The following is a 24,950-nucleotide window of genomic DNA, read 5'->3' as shown; positions in this document are numbered from 1 at the left end:
AGATTGTTAGATTTGATCGCTCTGTTTCAATTGGAAGTCTGCATGGAAATATTTTAGTGAGCATACACAATGAAAATACTTAAGTGACTTGAGTAAATGACTTCATAAATTACTGTAATCAAAAATAATATGCTTTAATGCTTATTATAGGAATGTAACATGATTATTGAAAATGTTTTGCTTTTTTAAAAAAAATTTCATCAGTTGAAAAATTTTTGACATCTTAATATGTACAGATTATGGAAATTTTAAGGAATTTGTAGACTAATCAGGGATGTGAGAACACATGAAGAAGGAGGGTTTTAGGGAAAAGACATGAAGGTGGTAGGTAGTTTTACATTTAAATTTATTTGTTTCTTGAATCCTTAGAAATTCTGTTTTTATTGAAAATATGTCTTTTTCCAGACCTGATAATACTACTCACTTATATGTTGATTTTTAACATTTTCCAAGCTCCTTTTTTATCTGTTACTGTGGCATGGCAGGCAGTGTGGTTGTGGAAGTGGAGTATGGGGCCAGAATTTAGGAGGACTGCATTACAGTCTTCAGTCTGTCACTGAGAGTTTTGTAACATTGGGAGGTATCTTGACTTCCATGAACTTCATTTTTTCTTCATCTGTAAAACGGGAAAATTAACTGTAAAACAAATGCTAAAGTCCATTCTAGCTCTGATTATCTTATCTTTACAAGTAGAAGTCATAGCCCATTTTATTTTATTTTATTTTATTTTTTATTTTTATTTTTTAAAGATTTTATTTATTTGAGAGAGAGAGAATGAGAGAGCACATGAGAGGGGGGAGGGTCAGAGGGAGAAGCAGACTCCTGCCAAGCAGGGAGCCCGATGCGGGGACTTGATCCAGGGACTCCAGGATCATGACCTGAGCCGAAGGCAGTCGCTTAACCAACTGAGCCACCCAGGCGCCCGTCATAGCCCATTTTAAACAGTAACTGAACTCAGTTTAGTTTTCTATAATTCAGAGATGGTAATCCCTTCTCCGCCTATATCACAGGATTGTTTATGAAGATAAAAGATAATGATAATGTGAAAATAGTTTAAAACCTCTGTGAATATTTAGGAGTCTCAGCAACTTTTTTGGGGCAACATTTGTTTTTTCGAAATTTTACTGCTATTAGCAAACACATTCGCAAATACCAAAACATTTTTGCTGAGTTTAGAAAATATATCTATTTTGTTTTTTGTTTCTTTTCTTTTCCTACCTGCCACCAACATGAATATGATAATTCTGTACCAAAAAGGTCTCTCATTTAATACTTGAATAATTTTTCTTGTTACATTATTGCCTTAATTCTAAAGGACAGAAAGGAAGAGAAGACCCACCCAGCCATTGTAAACTCTTTTTGAATGGCATGTTTGCAGGTTTCAATGCACTTTGTTTTAAAAAAAAAATTTTCTTATTAAAGGCTATTTTTCTTTTTTTTTTTTCAGTCTTTTCCCCATGATTTTGGATATATTTATTTTATGAGGAAAAAATGAGTAGAATAGCAGTGTAAAAAATTGAAAGTCCTTAGCTGGTATCTGCTATTTAAAGGAGGAAAAAAAGGGTGCATGGGAAGTGTGTAAGTGCAAGGTAAAGGGAGGGGACTAGCTTTAGTTTTCTCTTTCAGTGTTATGTTTCTCTTCGTTTAGGGCATTATTTTCTCTGTTCCTCAATCAGGAGCAGAAACATGCTCCAAAGATTGGTTTGTAGCAAATTGTAGACTAATAAGTATTATTAGTATGCTTCCCCTCAGTGGGGTTTCATTATTAAGAGCCTTAAACATGGTAAGAAGGAAACATCTCTCCATAAATCTGAATTAAATAATATATATTATTTATTTAAACAGATCCTATCATGTCCATTTGTAACTTTATTTTTCAGGAAAGCTGCTTGTAAAAATGAGGATTTGACAATATTTTTTCATGTTATGTTGGATGGTAGGCTGAGGAGATTAAAGATCACTGAAAAATACTTAGGAAAAATTACTTTTATTTTTTCAAGTGGCAATGATAGATATCCTTTGTGGACTAGTTAAATAACTTAAATATTAAGCATTTTTAATGATTACAAAAGGAATACATGTTTACTATCAGAAACTCAAACATAAGAGAATTGTGTCACTTTAGAAATTCTTTGTCTGCCCTTCTCCCACTTTAAAAAATAAGCCTTATGTACTTATACCCTTTTCTGTACAAATGCTAACATATGTGCATGCATATTTTATTATATTTTGATTAAATTGGACTCTTCTACAACCACTGTGGGACTCTAACTCATGATCCTCAGATCAAGAGTTGCATGTTCCTGCGACTGAGCCAGCCGGTGCCCCTGCCCAATTCTTTTTTTTTTTTTTAAAGATTTTATTTATTTATTTGACAGAGAGAGACACAGCGAGAGAGGGAACACAAGCAGGGGGAGTGAGAGAGGGAGAAGCAGGCTTCCCGCAGAGCAGGGAGCCCGATGCGGGGCTCAATCCCAGTACCCTGGGATCATGACCTGAGCCGAAGGCAGACACTGAACAACTGAGCCACCCAGGCGCCCTAAAGTTGGAATTTCTAATGTACTTTTTCATTTTAAATCTTACATAAAGTTAAATAGTAACATTTTCACATTGAAAATTTTGCAACATGAAATATAAGAAATGCAATTTAAGAAAGTCCACCAGTAAGTTTGTTTCTTTCTGTCTTGGGGAGAAATTAGTAATTAGTAAATTAGTAGTACTCTTTTCTATTCTCAAAATGTGGTTTTTTTGTGGACTGTTTTTACTGTTGGCTTTATCAGTAAATGTAGTAAAATCTTCTTTGATCCTTTTAGGAATTTTTAGTACTGTAATTAGACTTTGATAGATTTTTTTACTTAATCTGACAGTGATGAGACAATCTCCTGGTTAATCATTTCTTTGAGTAATATGCTGCAGTGTTTTACTTAAATAAGTTAACAAACTTCATAAGCTCTTGAATTGCTAATTTGTAAATAGGGTTGTACATGTGCCAATTTAAAAGGAATCTCTTGTTTTAAGTAAAAGCCTGTTTTGGAAAATACTTTCTTATTGCATAGTTGATTATTTTAGATACTTGACAGTAATAAAACTACATTTTAAAAAATATTTTATAAATCATGTGAACTATTAGTTAGTCCCAAATTTTGAGGGTTTCTTTTTCATTAATTCATTTACTCTTCATTTATTGAATGTCTTCACAGACACTGGGGAGACAGATAAATTAAGATGCAGTCTCCAATGCCAAGAAATTCACATTTTAGTAGGTTGAGAGATTTACAGTTATTTACCTAAAATGTATTGCATAAGTGTGCTTATGGGAGTCTTGAGAAGGGCATTGACGATTCCATTCTGGGGAAGAAGAGATAGTGACTTTTGTGCTTGCTTTTGAAGTATGAGTAGAAGCTTCTGGTAGGCAGTGACAAGGTGTACTGGGTCCTTATTTAAGATTCCAGAATTTTGTTCAGCAGAATGTATAAAGATATAAAATATATAAGGTTATAAAAATCCTAGTAATGTCTAATGCGCTCATGGCTGGCATACAGCCTCTAAACTTCTCTATCGTTTTCCATAGTTGTAATATATTCTGTAGCTTGAGAGAGCTAGATTCTAGATAAAGCTCTGATACTGTCTTTTAAACTTTGGACAAGTTATTTAGATGTTCTGGGTTATAGTTTCTTTATTTATAAATTGAGGAGACCAGTGGTTCTTAGCCAGGGATACACAATATAATCATTTTAAAAGGTTTTTAAAAATACATCTGTATCTTGACCCAAATCTACTGAGTAAGAAAAAGCCCTGAAGTGATTCTGATGTTAATAACCACTGAAATAAGTAAAATGTAAGTTTTTAATACCTCTGATTTCTTTCTCAGGCAGTTATTCACAGTTGTGATGTAATTTTGTTTTCTGGGGTAAAACTAAATTCCTGGATCTCCAGAATGCTTACTTGTTCTTAGCTTCTGTTATGCTCTAAGCTGTATATTTTGTTTTCTAAGCCATGTTAATCGTTTTGATTCTAATTCTTGAAATCTTAAATAGATGTTCCAGTTCTCCCATGTCTGTAGAATACTCTTTAATTAACCTTAGAACGTTGAGTGAGTTAATTCATCTAAAGTGCTAGTGCAGTGCCTGGCACAGGAGTAAGAAATGAATAAGTTTAGGCTATTGTTATTAAATCTATTTCTGGGGCTTGAAATAAAGTGGACATTTAGTAAGTTCATTTTTTCTCCCCTGTTAAATCCAGCTCTGGACCACCTTTGGGAAACATTTCCTAACTTTTCCTTTTTTACTCTCTGACATTATGGTTTGATATCTATTTACTGCTAGTACAAAATAAGTATTTGTATTTCAGGAGTCTATTCTTCATTGGCCTTTAAAGAGCAGCTTTATTTAATTAATTAATTAATTAATTTATTAAGATTTTATTTATTTGAGAGAGAGAGAATGACAGACAGAGAGCACAAGAGGGAAGAGGGCAGAGGGAGAAGCAGACCCCCAGCTGAGCAGGGAGCCCGATGTGGGACTCGATCCCGGGACTCCAGGATCATGACGTGAGCCGAAGGCAGTCGCTCAACCAACTGAGCCACCCAGGCGCCCCTATTTTATTTACTGATTTTTCAATTTTTTAAGTAAAGTGGAGCCCTATATGGGGCTCGAACTCAAGACCAATACCTGAGATCAATACCTGAGCTTAGATCAAGAGTCACATGCTTAACTGCCTGAGCCACCCAGGCGCCCCAAGAACAGCTTCTCTAAAACAGTAAAAATGTGACTCTGTATAATACTTGAAAAAAACCTATAGAACACCTTTGTTTTATAAATTGAGATGTTTCTCTATATTGCAAGCTGAAAAATGTTTAAGAGCAATAGTGACATACACCTCTTCTTGTGAATTGAATAGTAATTAGTAACTCATTTGAATCACTAAAATTTTTAAAATGAATTTTGAAATATATAGTGCATTGAAATATTTCTTAAGTTTGTGATTTTCCCAGAATTTGTGCTTAGAAAGCAGTAACCATAATATATATATTTTTAAGTTGGCTATTACTGGCTCTAAGTAACAGGTAGTTATTGATAAATTTGCATTAATTTTAAAGCATTTCCAATAATTCCAGTATACTTTCCTATGAAGCCTCTTAATCTAAATTTTAGCAGTGAATTGCTTTTTTTTTTCACCTACCCAAGCTCAAGGGGAAGTTCAAATCAGATTGGTTGGCCAAAATATAGGTGATACACATGAGAAAACAAAATAATTGGAAACAAAACCACTAATATGAGAATTTAAGTCTTGTTTTGCTCTTGATAGATTTTCCAATATTTATTGAAAATTTTCTATGTACCTTTCATTTTTAAAATTAGAAAATAAAAGAATGATAAGTAAGTTGTTTTCTCTAGTCCATGATTTTAGGTGATGTCTGTCCTTATTCTAGGCATTAATGTCAGTTAATTTCCTTGAAGACTGAGGGAAGAATCTTGGTCCTGGTATGCTTTTAATTTTGCAAAACCTGCTTTAAAAACTATGGTTTTTCTTGTTTATTGAGTAAAAATTAAATTCCTGTTTCTAGCATAAATTGGTCACATTGTGCGGTTTTCTCTTCTTCCCTGACATATTCAGATAGGGCTAGTTTCTTTCTTGTACTCTCAGAAATAGCATTCTCACTCTGAACTCTGGAATTTTGTTCATGTTTTTTCAATTACGTTATTGTATTTAAAAAATTGGTTTGTCCTGTAGTATTTTGGCAAAGGAATGTGATTTATTGCTGAGTTAGACTAGGACTTAAAAAAATAAAACTGATGAAACTAAGCAGATTTTTCCTTTGATAGTAATTACTCCAATGCAAGTTTTGAGCAGTTGAGGTATTGAAAGAATGGAGCATGTTTTTTTACTGTTTTTATGAGCATATGTATTTAGATAAGCATTTTTAGTGCTTTGGAATCTTTAGGTACTCACAGCTGAACCTTGAGCAAGTCACTTAATTTTTCTGACGCTCCTTTCCTCTCTGTTGAGAGATGTTTAGGCAGTTTCAAAAGCATAGATGTTTTACACACAACAGGTGCCCAGTAAATGTTCTTTTTACTCCCCACTCTTGGGTCTTTGTTTTCTTTTTTCTTGATTGTTGCTTAATCTCTTATGAATAGATTGAGGACTATTTCTTTTATTTGATTTTTGTAACATCATAGTAAGTTTTTGAAAAAATACATAGCATTAACCATATAAAGTTAATCTGTAGTATGTAATCTTATGTTGTGACAGCCTGAGGAAAGGACTTGAGAACGGGTTTTGGTGGTAGATTGGCAGAAAAATTTGTTTTAGAGTTATACTTTGAAATCACATAAAGTCTGGTCTTGAGGTTTCTAGTCAAAGATGTTTATTTTGTGGCCTGGATAAAATAATGTGGTTTTCTAAAACATCTCTGTTCTTTATTTTTGGTAATAATATTATACTTAAGTTTTGTGAAAAAAAAATGAACTTGGAGATGTTGATTGATAATTAATACTGAGTTAGAATTGGTTAAATGGAAAATTTTACTTTGATAATTGGGAACTCACTATAGATATCCATGTGTTTGAGAAATTTATTTTAAAAAATAGAAGGTTATTATTTAGAACTTATTTATTAGGTATTTACATACCAGTCATTGGAATAAGCACTTTATGTGCATTTTGTCTTTTAAAAATCTGAATAACCTACCCTGCGAATAGGTAGTATTTTAGTACCCTTAATTTTATAAATTAGAGAACTGAGGTTCAGAGATTAAACAATTTGCCAGGAAGTCAAGTGGGCTGTGCTCCTTGACTCAGGGACAGATTTAATTATTATATTTAAGTATTCCCTTTAACATTAGTGCAGTTTGATCTTCCACATTAAATAGTCATAACTTTGTTGAATTTAAAGATAAGTAGAATATTCATAGAAGATAAAGTTGCAGTCGTGAGAACTGGAAATTTAAGTACATAAATATTAAATTTCCTTTAGATCTGGAATTTTAAATTACAGTATTTTATGCATTATGAAAGCATGCTGAGTCAAGATAATATAAAATACACGGTTTTGGGATTGTGGGGTTTTTTTTGTTGTTTTTTTAAGTTCTTTGGTTCAGAAATGGTTTCCTTTTTGTCTAGTGAAATAGCTCTTTTAGCCAATTATGCAAAAAAAATTTTTTTTTTGGTAGGACTGTAAGGTTCAGTTATTTAGATGCAATTTTGCCCTGTACTCACCTTTCCTTCTTCTGTTTTTCTTTTTTGGTGTGGGGGAGATAGAAGTATTCAAAAGTTTTATTTGATTTAGGCCTTTTGGTAAGCCTTTCTGATAAAATTTGTTAATTAAGTATAGTAGTATATGTTGTTTTCTTAAATGTGGCACTTCAAAGGGTGATACTTTTGAGAGTGAAAGATTAATTTTATGTAATAGTGTAGTTACACTAGGATGAGGTAGAGTTTCAGGTGTACCAACTGCAGACAATGTTTTTGAAATATAGGTTGTTGTTTTATGATTTCTTTGTCCTCTGTGTCCTGAAAATGCTTTGAGTGAGGTGGAGAAGAATATTAATTTTTATAAACTGAGACATGTGGTTAGTTGGAATTTTGCTATACTGCATCGGTATAGGAGGAAACCCTTTTTTTTTTTTTTTTTTTTTTAAATTTTATTTGTCAGAGAGAGACAGAGCACAAGCAGGGAGAGAGGCAGGCAGAGGGAGAAGCAGGCTCCCCGCTGAGCAAGGAGCCCGATGCGGGACTTGATCCCAGGACCCTGGGATCATGACCTGAGCTGAAGGCAGACGCTTAACCGACTGAGCCATCCAGGCGTCCCAGGAGGAAACCCTTTTTTTTTTTTTTTTAAAGATTTTATTTATTTATTTGAGAGAGAGAGAATGAGAGAGAGCACATGAGAGGGGGGAGGGTCAGAGGGAGAAGCAGACTCCCTGCCGAGCAGGGAGCCCGATGCGGGACTCGATCCAGGGACTCCAGGATCATGACCTGAGCCGAAGGCAGTCGCTTAACCATCTGAGCCACCCAGGCGCCCAGGAAACCCTTTTTAATTGAATTATTAAGTATGGCTTTTTGACAGATGTTAATTACTTAGATATTAGCTTTTAGTCAACTCATTTTTTTTTTCTTGTACTTTTTCTTTTTTGCCTGAATGTTCCTTACACAGTTTCTCTGTTGGTATTAAGTAAATAAATCAAGCAGGTTGATTTCAGAAAAAATAAAATAGGAGCTAGTACTTCTGTATAGTATCTATGAGCCATGTATGTTTTATTGGCATTTTTGAGTGCTCATGGTATTCCAGATACCTATGTAAACTGCACATGCGCATGCATGTGCACACGTAATGGGCCTAAAAACTTTTTAGGGTAAATTGCAATTATTATCAACCTATTTAACAGATGGAAAAACTGAGGCACAGAGGAGTAAAATCACTTGCTTATGGTTATGCAGTTAAGAAGTGATGGAGTTAGGATATGAATATGGACAGCCTATCTTAGAACTCATGTTCTTAACTACTAGACTAAACTCTTTCTATGAGTACAACATATTTGGCATTTAGAGAACAAATGAAGGAAATGTGTGATTGGAAAAGGGAATTGTCATTTTTGTTAGTTCTATATACTATGATAAAGACTATTTTGCAGTTATTACTCATATGAGACTTTTACTTGGGTAATTATAATTATTGAGGCTGTTATTGACAACAGCTAACATTTTTAGAGCATTTTAGAGCACGTATGTGCTAGCCCTTCTGCTAAATACTGTACATGGTTTATCTCTTTTCTAATCCTCATAATGACTCTATGAGGTAAGTACTAATTTCCCCATTTAAACGTGAAAAAACAGACTAGGAGATATTTTGTAATATATTCAAGGTCCTATGGATTGGAAGTGGTAAAGATTGAAACCCAGTAAGTCTTAGTCTAGAGTCTGTTCTGCCTCCCAGTGTAGTATGTTTAGATATGGCTTATTGAGCAGTGTGGAAAAAGGTAAATCAATTCCAAGGAAAGATTATACAACCATTTACTTTTCCATTGAAATGAAATTTCATTCTTTTTGTTTTCAGTGTAAGAAGGAAGAGTTCTTCATATATATACATGCATCTGTATATATGAGAATACGTTTGTGTTAGTTTTCAGATATTTGATTAAATTCTTATACAGTAAAATTTGTGATCATGGGAAATACGTATGGTAGTCTCATATTTTCATTATTCGATAGTCACTAATATTGTTAGAATGGATAGCTAAATTTTTAAATATTAGAATATGGAAGATAAAACATAACATTAAAAAACTGAATGTAATAAAAAAATAAAAAAATGTAATCTGGAATCACTTTAGAATTCTGTACCACCTCGGGCATATTTAGGGAACCTGATTTTCATTGTATCATTGGTGTAAGGAAATGCTAATCTGTAGCTATTTCTATTTGGACAAATTCTTAGTATGTGGTTCTTAGTTATTATATAGTATAATATTTTTTGGGAAGTGGATTAATTGGCAGATTAGTTTATGAGAAATAATATTTTAAACAAATGATAGTCTACTCTGAGGAAAAGTCAGATGTATTTTAGTATTGATGATGTTGAAATGGAATTTGCATAGTTGCCTTGTGTCAATCTGGTTAATGATTATGAAGTTCTAAATTGCTTAAATTAATTTTATCTACTTATGTTTGAGCATTAAGAGAATTCTTACTGCATTCCTAATTCCATTTGGAAAATACAGGAATGTTTGCATTGATTTTTATACTTTGGCTTGGAAGGGAGTTAGGTGATATATGAAAAGTAGTTTCAATTTGAGCTGAAGTGCAAAAGTCATCCAATAACGATTTATTTTTATTCTTGGCTACCGTTTCTTTTTAAGGTATGTAAAATTTCACTGACGGTTTTGCTCCTATTTTTATAGTTGCATGTAGTCTTCCTTTTTCCTTCTAGTATTATTTTAAGTTTATTTAGGAAGAGCACCAAGAAACTGACATGGTTGTACACTTACACAGTAGTATTTAAATATATATGAATAGTATAAACTCTATAAATCTATTGTATACTAAACTCGCTACTTAGGATACCTTTAAATATGTAGCACCATATAGTTCTAATCTTGTTTCGTTATTCATAGTCTGCGGTGCATAAGTTCTCTACTGAAACGTATGTCATAGTTTGACAATCATTGTTTACACGTAATTTTCTCTCTTTTTATTACAATGCTTCCCCAGCAAGGACAAGTTTGGAAGGTTTGCAAAGCTTTTCACCTTCCCTCTGCCCGCTTGCCCGCTTTCAGATCAGTTTCATGTTTCATAACTTCTCTTTCTGCAATTCACAACATAGCCATAGTAAACAGTGAAAAAAACATTAAATTGCAATATATTTCCTCACACATAGTAGAGAGAGAAAACTTTTTCAAAGGACACATTTTTTAAAAAAATGCAATGAGAAGTTAAATAGCAATGTTATAATTTTAGTAATTCCCTAAGAAATAACATCTCACTAGCACGCAGTTAATTAAATGTCACATAACGAAACACTGAATAGTATCAATTATATTTGGTATTGCTAATAGTTCAGATAAAAAGTTCTTTCTAATGATAATACTTGATATTTGTATAATGCTTTACAGTTTACTACAGAGAATGCTGTATGGCTGATGTGGTCAAAATGTAAACATTCCCATTTATTCTGTGCTTATGAGATATAGAACAGATGTAGATTCATTGTTTGAAGTGCTGCTGGTATGATGGAAAAATACTGTTGTAGTAACTCAGATGTTCAGAGGAATAGGCAACACACTTTAGTACTATAAAGACAATTTTAGCAGCTTCCATTCCAGTTCTTTTGAACTAGGGCTCTCGTATTAAAATGTTTAAAGTGAATGAGGAAAACATTTTGGAAAAGACATCTAAACATAAGCTTTTATTTTATAACACTTAGAAAGAAACATTTCCAGTACGCCTCTGAATATTTAATTTTGTAATATTTTATTAGCTTCAGATGAATACAATCCTACCTCAAACCAAGACTTTTTTTTTCTTTTTCTTTTTTTTTAGGTTTGAGCTTTTTCCTTCACTGCTGTTCTGCGCTAACTGCTTTGAAACTTTCCATGCATTTTTTTCAGTAGAAGAACATCTCTGTACTGTCTCCCATTGCATATTTCAGCTGTGACAATCCCTGCACTTTGCCTATTCATTTTATCACCTGCTCACCAAAAACAATAAATATCTCTGATTTCTGATTACAGATTTGCTATTACTTGGTTTTAGAACAAGGATGCATTTCACTTTTTTATTACTGTTGTTTTATAGGCATGTGGAGATCCCAAGGCAAAACCATCCTACCTTATTGACAAAAACCTGGAATCTGCTGTGAAATTCATAGTCAGAAAGTTCCCTGCTGTAGAAACTCGCAACAACAATGTAAGTCATAGAAATTTTTGTATTACTTGATTTTAGCCATCTGTAGGGAAAGTAATGGTTAGTGTAATGTTGAAGTAGTTCTTATTTGTCTAATTCTTTATATTTTGGTATACCAATTATGTACATTGATTAAGGGCTTTTAGGAACAATATTCTTATCTCTAAACTGGAAAAAATGACTCTGAACTACATCACTCTTTAGAAAACATAAGATCTTAATTTCTTACACACTTTCTTCTCTTTCAAGTTGCGACAGAAGGTAAGGTAATAGAAATGTATATATTCCAGATATTTGCATGACTAGTTGGGGAGTTTTTCCTTATAGTCATAAACTTTATTTTGAAATTAGTAAATGTCTTCATAGAACTTGTACTGTTTTTAGTAATTAGCTGTGTTTATTCTAAAATACATTTGTTTCTTTAGTATTTTTATAATTGAGACAAACATTTCTGAAAAATAATATAACAAGGTGATGGTGTAGGATCTTTATTTTTCCTACAATAATAGGAAAAATAGTTTTTATTAGTATATAAAATATAGTCATATCCAGAGTCTTCCTGATATGTTTACATAATCTTTAGGGGTTCTTTATAATAATTTCTGTAAGTAACTAATTTTAGAAAATTAGAGCTAATTTTATCTCACCATGGTCTTTTTGTTGACTTGGAATCTTTCTGCATGTCTTCTCTTTTTAAATTTTTTACTTTTGTAGTCTCATGTTATAATCTTTGCTTTTTCTTTATGTACAAACTTAGTCTAGAAATTTCCTCTTACATATGGTCTCCGTACTTTTAAGAAACTGTTTAAAAAATATTTTGTCATCTTTTGGTTTCCTCAAATCAAGTATAGTTAATGAAGATTCATATTTTACCTGTTGGTATCACCTTTTACTTAAAAATATTGTAATGTAGAGGTAGAACACCAGTCAGAATTAATAAAGTCTGGTAAAGTGCTTTTTAAAGAATTAAGAAAAGTCTGTGTTTCTTGTGAGTATGGGTTAATAGTTTACAAAACACAATAGATTGTGTTTTGTAATTGGTATATTAAGGTATCACAATTAGTTCCTGATTACAGAATGGGTGATTCAGTGTACACACTTCTTCTTTTTTTTTTTTTTTAAGATTTATTTATTTATTTGAGAGAGAGAGAGCATGAGAGGGGAGAGGGTCAGAGGGAGAAGCAGACTCCCCACTGAGCAGGGAGCCCGATGTGGGACTTGATCCTGGGACTCCAGGATCATGACCTGAGCTGAAGGCGGTCACTTAACCAACTGAGCCACCCAGGCGCCCCAGTGTATACACTTCTTAAGAACACCGTTATTTGTGTGGAGAATTCTTTTTTAGTTATTGACATTAATTAGCTGACTCATCTGACATAATATACTCACTATGAATGAGAGAAATTTTATAATGAAAATCTGTCCTACATTTAGTTTCATACATACTTTTTTTCTCCTGGCTCATAAAATCTCTGTGATATGAGCTCTTCAGAGAATCATTTAAGTTTAATTTGTGTGTGTGTGTGTGTAAAGTTCCATGTGAAAATAAGCATAGTTCCTAAATATGAGGTCTTTTTTAAGAAAATTATCAAGGTCTGATTAAGTACATGTTCACTGTTTTTGTAACAGTAACATTTTTTGGTAAAGAGTAAATTAAGAATCTTTGCTCTTCCTGATTTGTGGGGCAAACTTTACAATAATGCTGCTGTTTTTTGTTTTTTAATAATTTTACTTTCCTTCTCAATTTCTGCAGCACAAAATTGATTTTTTTAAAATAACAGTTTTATTAAGGTGTGATTCACACACATAGTTTACCCACTTAAAGTGTACAATTCAGTGGGTTTTTAGTACATCCACAGAGTTGTGCATCCAGTACCACAATTTTAGAATATTTTCATTACCCCAAAAAGAAACCCCAGACCTGTTAACATTCACTCCTGCCAGTCCCCCATCCCTAGACAAACAGTAATCTGCTTTCTTTCTGTATGCCTATTTTTAATATTTCATATAAACAGAATCATGTAACATGTGGTCTTTTGTGACTGGCTTCTTTTCATTTAGCATGTTTTTAAGGTTTATCCAAGTTGTAGCATATATCGGTACTTCATTTCTTTTTATTGCCAAAAAATATTCCATTGTATGGGTATATCATTTTATTTATCCATTCACCAACTGATAGATGTTTGAGTTGTTTCTGCTTTTTTTTTACTGTTATGAATAATGCTGCTGTGAACATATATGTAAAAGTTGTTGTGTGAACTTATGTTTTCATTTCTCTTGGATATGTATACTTAGAGGTGGAATTGCTGGGTCATGTGGTAATTTTTTGTTTAACCTATGAAATCAATTGTATAGTATTGTTGAATATTATGCTGCTTGTAGAATTTACTCTGGTTGTTCTGTATGCAAAGTCTGAGTTTTGTCATATAGCCTTTACAACTATTCTGTGTAATGCTATTCTATTGTTTTTTGCCTACTGAAGTACTGTGTACTAGGTATTTATGAAGTTCTGTGATCTTAGTTTTGATCTGAGCCTTCGAAAATCCTGGTGAGAAGTTCCTGGCAACCTTGGGTCAGGAAATGAGAAATGAGTTGAGTTTTGTTATTTTTTAATTTCATAGGAGTACTTAATGGAGGTTTAAGGACGGGGAATGGTAGTAGCATCTGGGAATGATAGAAACTTGCAGATTTCTGGGTGTTAGGTATACCGAAGAAATGGTATTAGTATCATAGTCGGGTTTTTTCCTTTGTATTTGGGTCTTTGAGTCATTGTATAAATATGTGCCACAGAGCATGCTTACTTTATCTCACGGATCAGGGAGAATTACTGGTTAGCACTGTTTCTGTTTTGACAGATAAGCACCACTTGTCCCCAGTTTCAGAAAAGGCAATCATAAAAATATCGTTTTGGTGAAAATTAAACACAAATTTATTTTGAAGTTTCCATGATTAGATTCTTACAAAAAGGCTACCTATGTGCTCACAGATAGCTGGTCATCTGGTATTCTAACAAAGGGAGGACACTGCTGACAGATAAAGCCAGATTGGTGCCTAACATAGCTTTAACAGTGATGATGTTGGGCTCTGCTGAGTCAGTTTTACTGTCTTGCTCAGGCCCCTTTGTGACCTGGTAAGAACTTTCGTACTCTCCCAATTCTGGATTTAGGGAAAGTCTGGATCAAGGAATGGTTTTTTTGTTCGTTTGTTTGTTTTTGTTTTTTTGTTTGTTTTGTTTTCTGAGTCGTGATTTTGAACTAGATGCCCCATAGGCTTCAAAGCAGCTGATTAGGTAAAAGTCAACTGAATAAAAGTGATACAGTTTTATAATTATAGCAGCACTTACTGAGTGTCTAATAGAGTTATTTTTCTTAATTTTAGATTAAGGAAAGCATTTCTGAGCTGAGAGATTATCTAATTTATCTATAACTTGATATCTTCTAGTATTTTGAAAGTGTGACTGCCAGATGGGTGTATAATTTGTTCCCCGTAAGTTTCTTATGAGTGTATTGAGGGAAATCTGTTATTTTCCTGGATAAAGAAAATAGTAGAAACTTCTTATTTTTTTAACAGGTAAAGATTGTTTTGTCCAAGAAATTCTAAGGGGCATTTTAAGGAAATGTTCAGGTGTATGTATGTTAAAACATTTCTTACGAAATATTTAAAATATTTTAATTTACCCCCCTTTGTTCTGATGTTGGGTATTTCCATTTAAAAGCTATTCTGGGGGCACCTGGGTGGCTCAGTTGGTTAAGCCACTGCCTTCGGCTCAGGTCATGATCCTGGAGTCCCAGGATCGAGTCCCGCATCGGTCTCCCTGCTCGGCGGGGAGTCTGCTTCTCCCTCTGACCCTCCTCCCTCTCATGCTCTCTATCTCTCATTGTCTCTCTCGCAAATAAATAAATAAAAATCTTAAAAAAAAAAAATTAAAAAAAAAAAGCTATTCTGTGTTTTTTAAAACAGTAAAAATATCTGACATGAAGGTGTCATTGTAAGATTTGTCTACTTACTGTACATTTTAGTGTCAAATTTTGGATTTGATTCCCAAGTTAATGGGAAAGTGATATAAATTACTGCCCTGTATATGTTGAATTAGGTCTTAATTCGCTAAGAATGAAGGCATTGTTGGTGAGGAGAGTGCCACAAGAATCATACAGGGATTCTGGACTGAGATACAGGCCATTATTGAAATAATTAGAAAATTAAGTTTTCAAACTTAGGGGAATATTTTGTGTTATAGGTATTACTTATCTCCTCTCTTAAGGAACACAGTATTACAGGATACTATGTAATAAATTAAAATTTTTAAGTAGCTTACAGCATCAGTTAAGGAAAGACAAAAATAAAGCAACTCTAATAATGTTGGTTGTGAGACATAGCTTTAGAATCTTTTTTTTAAAAATTTTTTTAAAAAAGATTTTATTTATTTATTTGAGAGAGCGTGGGAGAGTACAAGCAGGGGGAGCGGCAGAAGGAGAGGGAGAAGCAGGCTCCTTGCTAAACAGATAGCCTGATGCAGGACTTGATCCCAGGATCCTGGGATCATGACCTGAGCCGAAAGCCGACACTTAACCAACTGAGCCACCCAGGAACCCCTAGAATCTGTTTTTAAACACCATTTTATCCCTAGTGCTTGGTACATAAGAGGCAATAAATAAATGATGAGTGAATAAAATTTCCTTTATTCAGTCATTGTTTTAAATTTATGTCAGAACCCAAACTTAGCAATAATTTTTTAACTTCATTATGTTACTAGCTAAAAAATAACTATCCTTTTTAGTGGAGCTACACAAATACATCTCATTAATGATACTACTGAGATTAAACTGGAATAAGAATAGGAGTCCCAGCTTCTTAAAAACATGAATGTGTTTTGGGAGTGGGGTGATGGTATCGAGGATGGAGGTAGGGAAGCCCTGAAAAATGCACTGTGGTTTAGTTAGAAGGAAAGGGTAAGGAAACTTGTTTCTAGCTAATCTCTAAGAGGGCATTTGTTGTCTTGTCATGGTTTCCATTATGATGTGGTAGTTAAGAGGATGGACTTTGGAGCCAGTTAACCAGAATTTGAGTTCTAGCTGAGTGATTTGGGGAAAGTCATTTCACATCCTTTTTTTTTTTTTTTAAAGATTTTACTTATTTGAGAGACAGAGAGTGAGTGAGAAAGCGAGAGCACAAGCTGGGGGTGGGGGAGAGGGAAGAGGGAGAGGCAGACTCCCTGTTGAGCAGGGAGCCCAACGTGGGGGCTCTATCCTGGAACCCTGGGATCATGACCTGAGTTGAAGGCAGACACTTAACCGATTGAGCTACCCAGGTGCCCCAAGTCATTTCACATCTTAAAGCCTCTTTGTTCTTTTTTTTTTTTTTTTTAAGATTTTATTTATTTATTTGACAGAGACACAGCGAGAGAAGGAACACAAGCAGGGGGAGTGGGAGAGGGAGAAGCGGGCTTCCCGCCGAGGAGGGAGCCCAATGTGGGGCTTGATCCCAGGACCCTGGGATCATGACCTGAGCCGAAGGCAGACGCTTAACGACTGAGCCACCCAGGCGCCCACCCTCTTTGTTCTTATCTCTAAAATGATGATAATACCAATCAGTTCTCAAGAATCAGTTTAATATCTCCTAAGTACTTCACAGATTTGTGTGACAAATTGCTTTTGAAAAATGAAAGCTGTTACTTATTATATTACCTCTGACTTTTTGGTCTACTTCACTGGTAAGAATTCTTCTAGCTGCCTTTTAAATGTGGGTATTTCTAAATGACTTCCTGCCCTCCTACCCTTTCCACCCCCCCTCCCTGCAGTATATATGTATGAAAACATTTACTTCATGGCTTCAGCTAAGTAATATACTCTCTTCTGTTTTCTGGGTTCTAGATCTGAATTCCAGCTACCTTTTGGACAGCTGCACAAGTTAAATAGCAAACTTTGTATCTAGTATTGAACACATGATTATCCTCCATTTTGTTTTTCTTCTATGTTTTCTGTCTTGAGCCATTATCTTCCACTTGGTTACCTAAACTAGACTTTTCAGAAACCCCTTTGACTTTTATAAAATGTCAAGTTTCTAATTTAGGGCTCATCAGTTTTAATACTTGTCAGTTTTAATAATGTTTTGAATTTATCCCCTTCAGGTCTGCATCTCCTGCTGGGAGAAATGCTATGATAATCCAAACACTGCTTTTCATTCCTTCCAGTCTCTCCTCCTGTTGCTACCCCCCTACCCTCCTCACTAGAAGAGGCCAAACAAAACAAAACTAATCTTTTTCTCTGTGGCAACTCACATCTCTGTTTTCCTGGCCCAAGCACTCATCTTTGAATCCTGTTAACTAGGATATAGTAGGCCAATAAATAATACTTTGGTTTTAAAAGGAGGTATCTTATAATAAAATAATGTAGCAGTACTTTTTTACTTTTTTTTTTTTAAGATTTTATTTATTTGTCAGAGAGAGCGAGCACAAGCAGGGGAGCAGTAGGCAGAGGGAGAAACGGGCTCCCCACTGAGCAAGGCCTGATGTGGGACTCGATCCCAGGACCCTGGGATCATAACCTGAGCCGAAGGCAGACACTTACCAGACTGAGCCACCCAGCCGTCCCATTGTAACAGTATTTTGATGGTATATTTTGTCATTAGTCAATATGTCTCTCTCTACATCTATATATACGCTAATGGAAACTTAAATATTTGGTCTTGACCACTTAAACTTTGCCAAAATTGAAAAACAGTGAGAACTAACTAAAGTGTCTCTTCTTTTAAAAAGGTATCATCAACATTCATTTAATATCTCTTCTACATGTAATAATTTTTAATTCTAGCTTGAATAAACAGAGTAAATAAAAGAATGAACCCCTGATTAGCAGATACATGTAAGCCATGCTTTGATATATTTGAAAAGTATTTGAAATAAGTCAAGTACTGGCAGGGAATTGCATTAGCACTAATGACCTACCTAAACTGGTTTAAATTGTCTTTTAATTTTTACCAAAATAATATGAATGCATGGTAATGAGTCAAATAGTTCAGAAGAATTTAGGATGAAAAGTGGTTATATCTCCTATTCCACTCTTTCCCACCCTGGTCATATTTCTCAGAAGGAACATGCTTATTCTTTTTCTCTTATAAATTCATTTACCAATGTTAGACAATGTCTATTATAAACTCTTTGCTATAGAAGGTAAGAATTTAGGTCATTCAGTTTCTTGCTCATTACTTACTCTCTCCTCTCTTCTTGATATTCGATAGTTTTTTTTGTTGTTAATATTTTTGGATCATTGGCTACTTCCTTTTTAAACTTTAAATAATATAGTTCTCTATTTTTATAGCCTCACCCTCGGTCATTTATACCTTAATGCTATCAAAATTGTTAGTGCTTTCTTTTGTTTTTGAAATCATAAAATGTTCTGAAATTGAATTATATGCTGATTCTAAAAATTAAAAACTAGTGAAGAGGGCCCCTGGATGGCTCAGTCATTGAGCATCTGCCTTCGGCTCGGGTCTTGGACCCGGCGTCCTGGTATCGAGCCCGACATCGGGCTCCCTGCTCAGCGGGAAGCCTGCTTCTCCCTCACCCACTCCTCCTGCTTGTGTTCCCTCTCTCGCTGTGCCCCTCTCTATCAAATAAATAAATAAAATCTTTAAAAAAGACAAACAAAAAACTAGTAAAGACCTGAGTGCTTAGTGCTTCATTCCATTGTCACACTGGACTCAGAATAATTTATATTACATATATTTACTTATGTTTATATATATATGTAGCATTAAAATGAAATGGATTCTTTCTTCCAGAATTATTTCATAGTTAAATTTGTTTCATAGGTACATCATGATTTTCTGGACTTACAGTTACATGCCTTGATAGAATTCTTAAATTTATCTGTCCTAATCATATCATCTTTATAAGCTTTCTTTTTTTTTTTTTGTGGCTCTCACTCTCTCCTATAACCTGCAGTCTTCTAATTCCCCTTTGGACAGTTTGCTTATGTCTGCTGCATAGCTTTCATCCTGGAAAATCTTCTCTTTGTTGTCCCGCCAGGGCTTTCACATGGAGTTTTCATAGAGTTTGAGAATGCCTTGAAATTGTGTACAGAGCTTGAGTGTGAATGTATTTTTCAGCTTTCATTGTATTTTCAGAGTTGATTCTTATGATCCCAAAACACATCTGCTTTGAAATCACAATCTTGTATACTGTATATTCTAATTATACTAAACTGTAATCATAACCTCTTCAGCTCATTAATGCTGTTTTCCTGCAAATGAGACTGCCAATGGACATTATACTGGGGTTTTATAGCATAGCCCCTAGCATAACCCCCAAGGAGATACATTCCTGGCATTGGCAATCATCTTTCTATTTTCCTCAAATTCCTAAAGTTATATCTTACCTTTAGTGACTGCAATGGTAATTATGATCCCCTACATAATAACAAAGGATGTTACCAATACCTAATAACTTGTTGATTTTTAATTTTTATTTTCTTGGTCATTTGTTTAAAGGGGGCTCTAGCCACTTTTAGCCTGGTACCCTTTGAGTACCCTTAGCATGGTATTTTACTGTTTATCATGGCAGGTCTGGTCTTACCTTTGGTCAGATCAAAAATTATTTGCCAAGATCCAAAGTGAAAGGCAACAAAAGAAACTACAGTGGAGTAAATGAGACATGTTGCAAAAACACTTATTTTTCTTTATTTTTCCTAGCAGTGATCTTGGCTAAAAATGTCTTAAATATGTATACCAATGGTCTTTGGCCAAAAATAAATAGGATAGTATACTGTGTTAGTCCTCTGTCTAGTGTTGGGTAGAATGTAGAACACGGGAAAATTTATTTAATTGCTTATATATTTTTTAAGATTTTATTTATTTGAGAGAGAGTGTAAGTGCATGAGTGGGGGGAGGGACAGAGGGAGGGAGAGAGAGAGAATCTCAAGTGGACTCTACACTGAGTGTGGAGCCCCACATGGGGACTCGATCTCATGACCCTAGGATCATGACCTGAGCTGAAATCAAGGGTCAGATGCTTAACCAACTGAGCCACCCAGGCACTCCTTAATTGCTTATTTTTTAAGGAGTATTTTATTTTGGGAGAGGGTATTTATACTTTTCATGGCACAAATGGCCATGCTCTCTTTTGCCTCTAGGCCTTTGTTTATTGCTGTTTTTACTATCTGGCTAAATATCTTTCTCCCATATTCTTTCACTAGGCTAACTTCTACTTGTTTTTTGGGTCTATCCTTAGATGTCACCATTTCAGAGAAGCTTTCTTTTAACCCTTCCAATTAGGTTATGTGCTGCATTTATAGTTTCCCTCCATTTATCACTTATTCACTGTATTCACTTACTCTTATTACTTTATTCTCTTACTTGAAAGGTTTGTTGAGTGCTGTCTGTGAGCCAAGTCCTGTTACGTGAGAGGGGATCTGACAGTGAATAAACAAACCAAAATATTGCCCCCTGTAGAGCTTATATTCTGTTGGGTAGAGATAGACAGAAAAGAATATGAATGTAATACCAGGTAGAGATGAGTTCTAAGAAGAAGAACAGAGCAGAATGATAGTGGGAAGATACTTAAGGTGACTAGGGAATGCCATTCTGAGGATGAAATTTATGGTCATTGAGATGAGAGCTGATTGTGACTTGGGCTAGAATTGTAGAGGTGAAAAATGTTCAGATTCTGAATTATTTTGAAGACTGGTCGTGAAATGTTCAGATTCTGGAAATGTATTTTGAAGATAGAATCTACAGTAATTTGCTGATGCATTGATAGGGGGTATATGAGACAATGAGAAGACCCCAAGATTTTGGCTTGAACAGATGTCAAGATTTACTTGGGTGAGGACACAAGAGGAACAGGTTTGGGGTGGGGTATAGAAGGGATAGTACTCACCAGCTCAATATTAGATATGCTAAATTTGAGGGCCTACTAGAAATCTGAGTGGAGATTTTGAGTAGCCAATTCTATATATAAGTATCGAGCTGAGATAGGTAGCATGAAGCTGAGAAGTTGAAGAGAAATTATTGAAGAGAGAGGAGGAGTGGCATAATCATTGAGAGTAGGAGAATGAATTGACAGTAAAAGTTGGCAGTGAAAATGGAGTAATGTTGCTACTCAGTTATGGTTTATGATCATGAATTGGGGTTGAGATCAAGTCAGCATGTATATATGCTTTCTCTCACTGTGGGTTTTATCAGGCAATAATGATAGAGGAAGAAAGAGACAAGGGTGTAATACAATGATGGGCCATTCAGTCTTAAGATGGATAAAAAAGGAAATTGGGCATGAGATGGTGAGTGAAAAGATGATAGGGTAAATAGATAGGAGGTGCCTCAGAGTTCAAAGAATTGATGAAGATGTATAGGTATTAAGAGGCTATTACAGGTATTAAGTGGGAGTTATACTTCCATTGATGCCATTTTACCTTGTCTCCAAATCTCCCAAGAACAACAGATAAACAAAAAGGCCAGAAAGAAGCCAAGACAGTTTAAGCATAAACGTTATTCCTGTTTACAGGCCTGTGAATTGAGGAAATTTAACATGAGCCACCACTCTCTGTCAATATGTAAGAAAAATAATTCCTGGGAGCCTTCTCTATTTTAGGATCTCCTTTAATTTCCCCATCTTTTTCACCGTCTTCCCTACCATTAGAAACTCCTACCATTCTTATTGTGGTCTTTCTCAAACTGTGTGTGTGTGTGTGTGTGTGTATTTAAACCTCTTTCATGTAATTGCTAGTTGGTGAGGGTCTTTGTCTTGTTAAATTAAGCATTATAGTTTTTCACCATGCACCTTGTACCTAGAAGTTAATTTTGGTGTAACCAGCTTCTAAAACTGGATATTTACCTAAAAAAAGGTGAGAGTTACCTGTGTATCTACATACCCTTACTAGATTATATACTCATTTAGAGGGCTATAATTTTATTCATAGTTTTATCCTCAGCTCCCCTCATGATGCCTGATAATTTAATAGGTTGGGATATTTGTTGACTAAATGAATAATATATTATTACAGTAACTCTTCACTTTCTTAGAGGTTACTTTTCATATCACTTGCCTCTTTGAATTACCTCTGAGAACTAGGAAGGAAGCAATTCCACTTTTAAGAATCTTTTCTTTTTTTTTTTTTTTTAAATTTTATTTATTTATTCTTGAGAGACAGAGAGAGAGAGAGAGAGGCAGAGGGAGAAGCAGGCTCCCAAGGAGCAGGGATCCCGATGCAGAACTCGATCCCAGGACCCTGAGATCATGACCTGAGCCGAAGGCAGACGCTTAACCATCTGAGCCACCCAGGCGCCCTTAAGAATCTTTTCAAGAGGGGTTCCTGGGTGGCTCAGTCAGTTAAGCTGAACCTTCAGCTCAGGTCATGATCTCAGGGTCCTGGAATCTCAGGGTCCTGGGATTGAGCCCCAGGCAGTGCCCCCTGATCAGCAGGGAGTCTGCTTCTCCCTCTCCCTGTTTCATGCTTGCTCTCTCAAATAAATAAATAAAATCTTAAAAAAAAAAAATCTTCCCAAGAAAAAGAAAGTACGCATCCACATATAGATATGTTTATAGCAGCATTCATTATTCATAATAGCTTAGAACTGGAAACAGTTCAGATGTCCAGCAGTTGATGAATAAATAAACAAAATGTGGTATATCCATTTAATGGGATACTGTTCCAGAATTAAAGGGAACACGCTACTGATACATGTTGTAGTATCAATGAACTCCAAAAACATTTAGGTTAAGTGAAAGAAGCCAGATGGAAAAAGCTACATGTTGTATGATTCTATTTTATAAGAAATGTCTAGAAAAAGCAAATTTGTTGAGACAGTAGATAGTAGCACTTGGTGCTGGGGATAGTGGGGGTAAGAGTGAGGTTAACTAAGTAGGCACAAGGGAACTTTTTGCGATAATGGAAATCTAAAGTAATAAGGTTGGTTGCACAACTCTAAATTTACACAAATTATTTAATTGTTCATTTATCATGGATGAATTTTATGGTAGGTAAATTGTAGCACAATAAAGCTAGGAAAACAATTTTGAGCAGCTAGAAGTGGTATTTTAGAAAAAATGAAGTTTATTCAGAAATAAGCTTTTTGGGTTCTCACTGTGTCAAGGTTGTTGAGTTTACTTAGGCAAAATTGTAACAAGTCTCTTTTCTAACGCACTGTACATTAAAGGTACTCTAGGAGCAAATGATAATTGACAGGAAGAGAAACTGAAACTTTAAAAAGTAAAAAGTATAGCCAACAAGGACTGTTTAATGTTGGTTTATTACCTTGTATATGTCAGCACCTGAGGCCATCCTGACATGAATAGCTTGGTATAATTATTGATTACAGTGATGACATCTAATCAGTAAGAAAAGCTTGATTTATTTCTGTGTCCCCAGGTTACGAAAGCAAGGTAATCACATATTAGAAAAATTTATAAAAATTAATTATTAAAATTGAATGTAAAGGAACTAGCTTCATTTATATTTTTATTTACATTGGAAAATGATGCCATTATATGAAGTAAATTATATTATTAACACAGTGTGCTGTCTTTCATATAAACCTGTTATGCCTGACCAACCACACTATACTAGGACCTGTAATTAGTGATTTTTCTAGTACTAATGATAAAATTACAGTAGTTTCATCAGTTTGCATTAATTTGACCATCTTGTAACCAGAAATCTTAAACTTTCAGGATTTTTTCTGATGCAAGTTAATGCACTGAGGTGGTAAAATAAAGATTGTTTTAATTTACCTATTGCTACATAACAGACCACCCCAAATCTTACTGAGCTTAAAACAACAACTTATTTTTTATCATTCTGTGGGTAGACGGGGCAGTTCTTGTGCTTGTCTCACCAGCCTTACATCACAGGTGCATTTAGCAAGTGGGTTGGTTGGGGGATGGGCCTAGCTGGGCTTAGCAAGATGCTGAGTTTCTTCTTTCCACATGATACGATATCTGAGGCTTCTTCACCCGTGGCACTTAAGGGCAGTGTATATTGAAGAGGTGTTTTGAGCTTTCAAATTTGATTGACCTGTATTGGCATTTTACCCTTTTATGGTCTATTTCTGTATCTGGAAAGTGAGTATAAAAATATACCCGGATTGGGAAATAGAAAAAAGTTCTGTAGATAGATGGGAGTGATGGCTGCACAACTGTGTTAATATATATTTTTTTAAGATTTTATTTATTCATTTAGAGAGAGAGAGCAAGTGCAGGGGGTGGGCAGGATAGAGTGGGAAGGATTAGTTATCATTTACTTTCCCTAAAATTTATTTACTCTTTGCTCAGAAAAATGCATTTCTGAAATATTGACTATCAATAGAATCATTTTGTATATGATAAAAGGAAAATCCTACAAAATCCTATGAACCTTTTGAAAAATGTGTATCCTTTTGTGAATTTGGATTTTCAGGTTATCTTAGAGATTTGCTTATATTGGATAGAATATGTCATTCTCTTTAGATATTTCACATTTCCTTCTTTTATGCTTTCTTATCCTGGAAAGACATAATGAAGTATTTTGCCCAACTTTGGGGACTTGTTTAAGGGATTAAATCACCATTCTGTGTTAG

General features: G+C 34.6%; 1 protein-coding gene across 3 annotated transcripts in view; it reads left to right on the top strand.

Annotated features, from left to right (window-relative positions):
• The window catches only part of NCKAP1 (NCK associated protein 1), a 101,181-nt gene that overhangs the window by 2,936 nt on the left and 73,295 nt on the right, over positions 1 to 24,950 (top strand). For 2 of the 3 annotated variants that reach the window (XM_021703278.2, XM_044913686.1), the window contains exon 2: positions 11,295 to 11,405. In XM_021703278.2, coding sequence (XP_021558953.1) covers positions 11,295 to 11,405 — 111 coding nt within the window. Of the gene's footprint in view, positions 1 to 10,211; positions 10,230 to 11,294; positions 11,406 to 24,950 lie in introns of all 3 variants that reach the window. The other variant, XM_044913685.1, reaches the window with a different exon arrangement.

The sequence above is a fragment of the Neomonachus schauinslandi genome, chromosome 3 (assembly GCF_002201575.2).
Source record: "Neomonachus schauinslandi chromosome 3, ASM220157v2, whole genome shotgun sequence".
NCBI classification, from domain to species: domain Eukaryota; kingdom Metazoa; phylum Chordata; class Mammalia; order Carnivora; family Phocidae; genus Neomonachus; species Neomonachus schauinslandi.
This window is presented reverse-complemented; position numbering and strand designations above follow the sequence as displayed.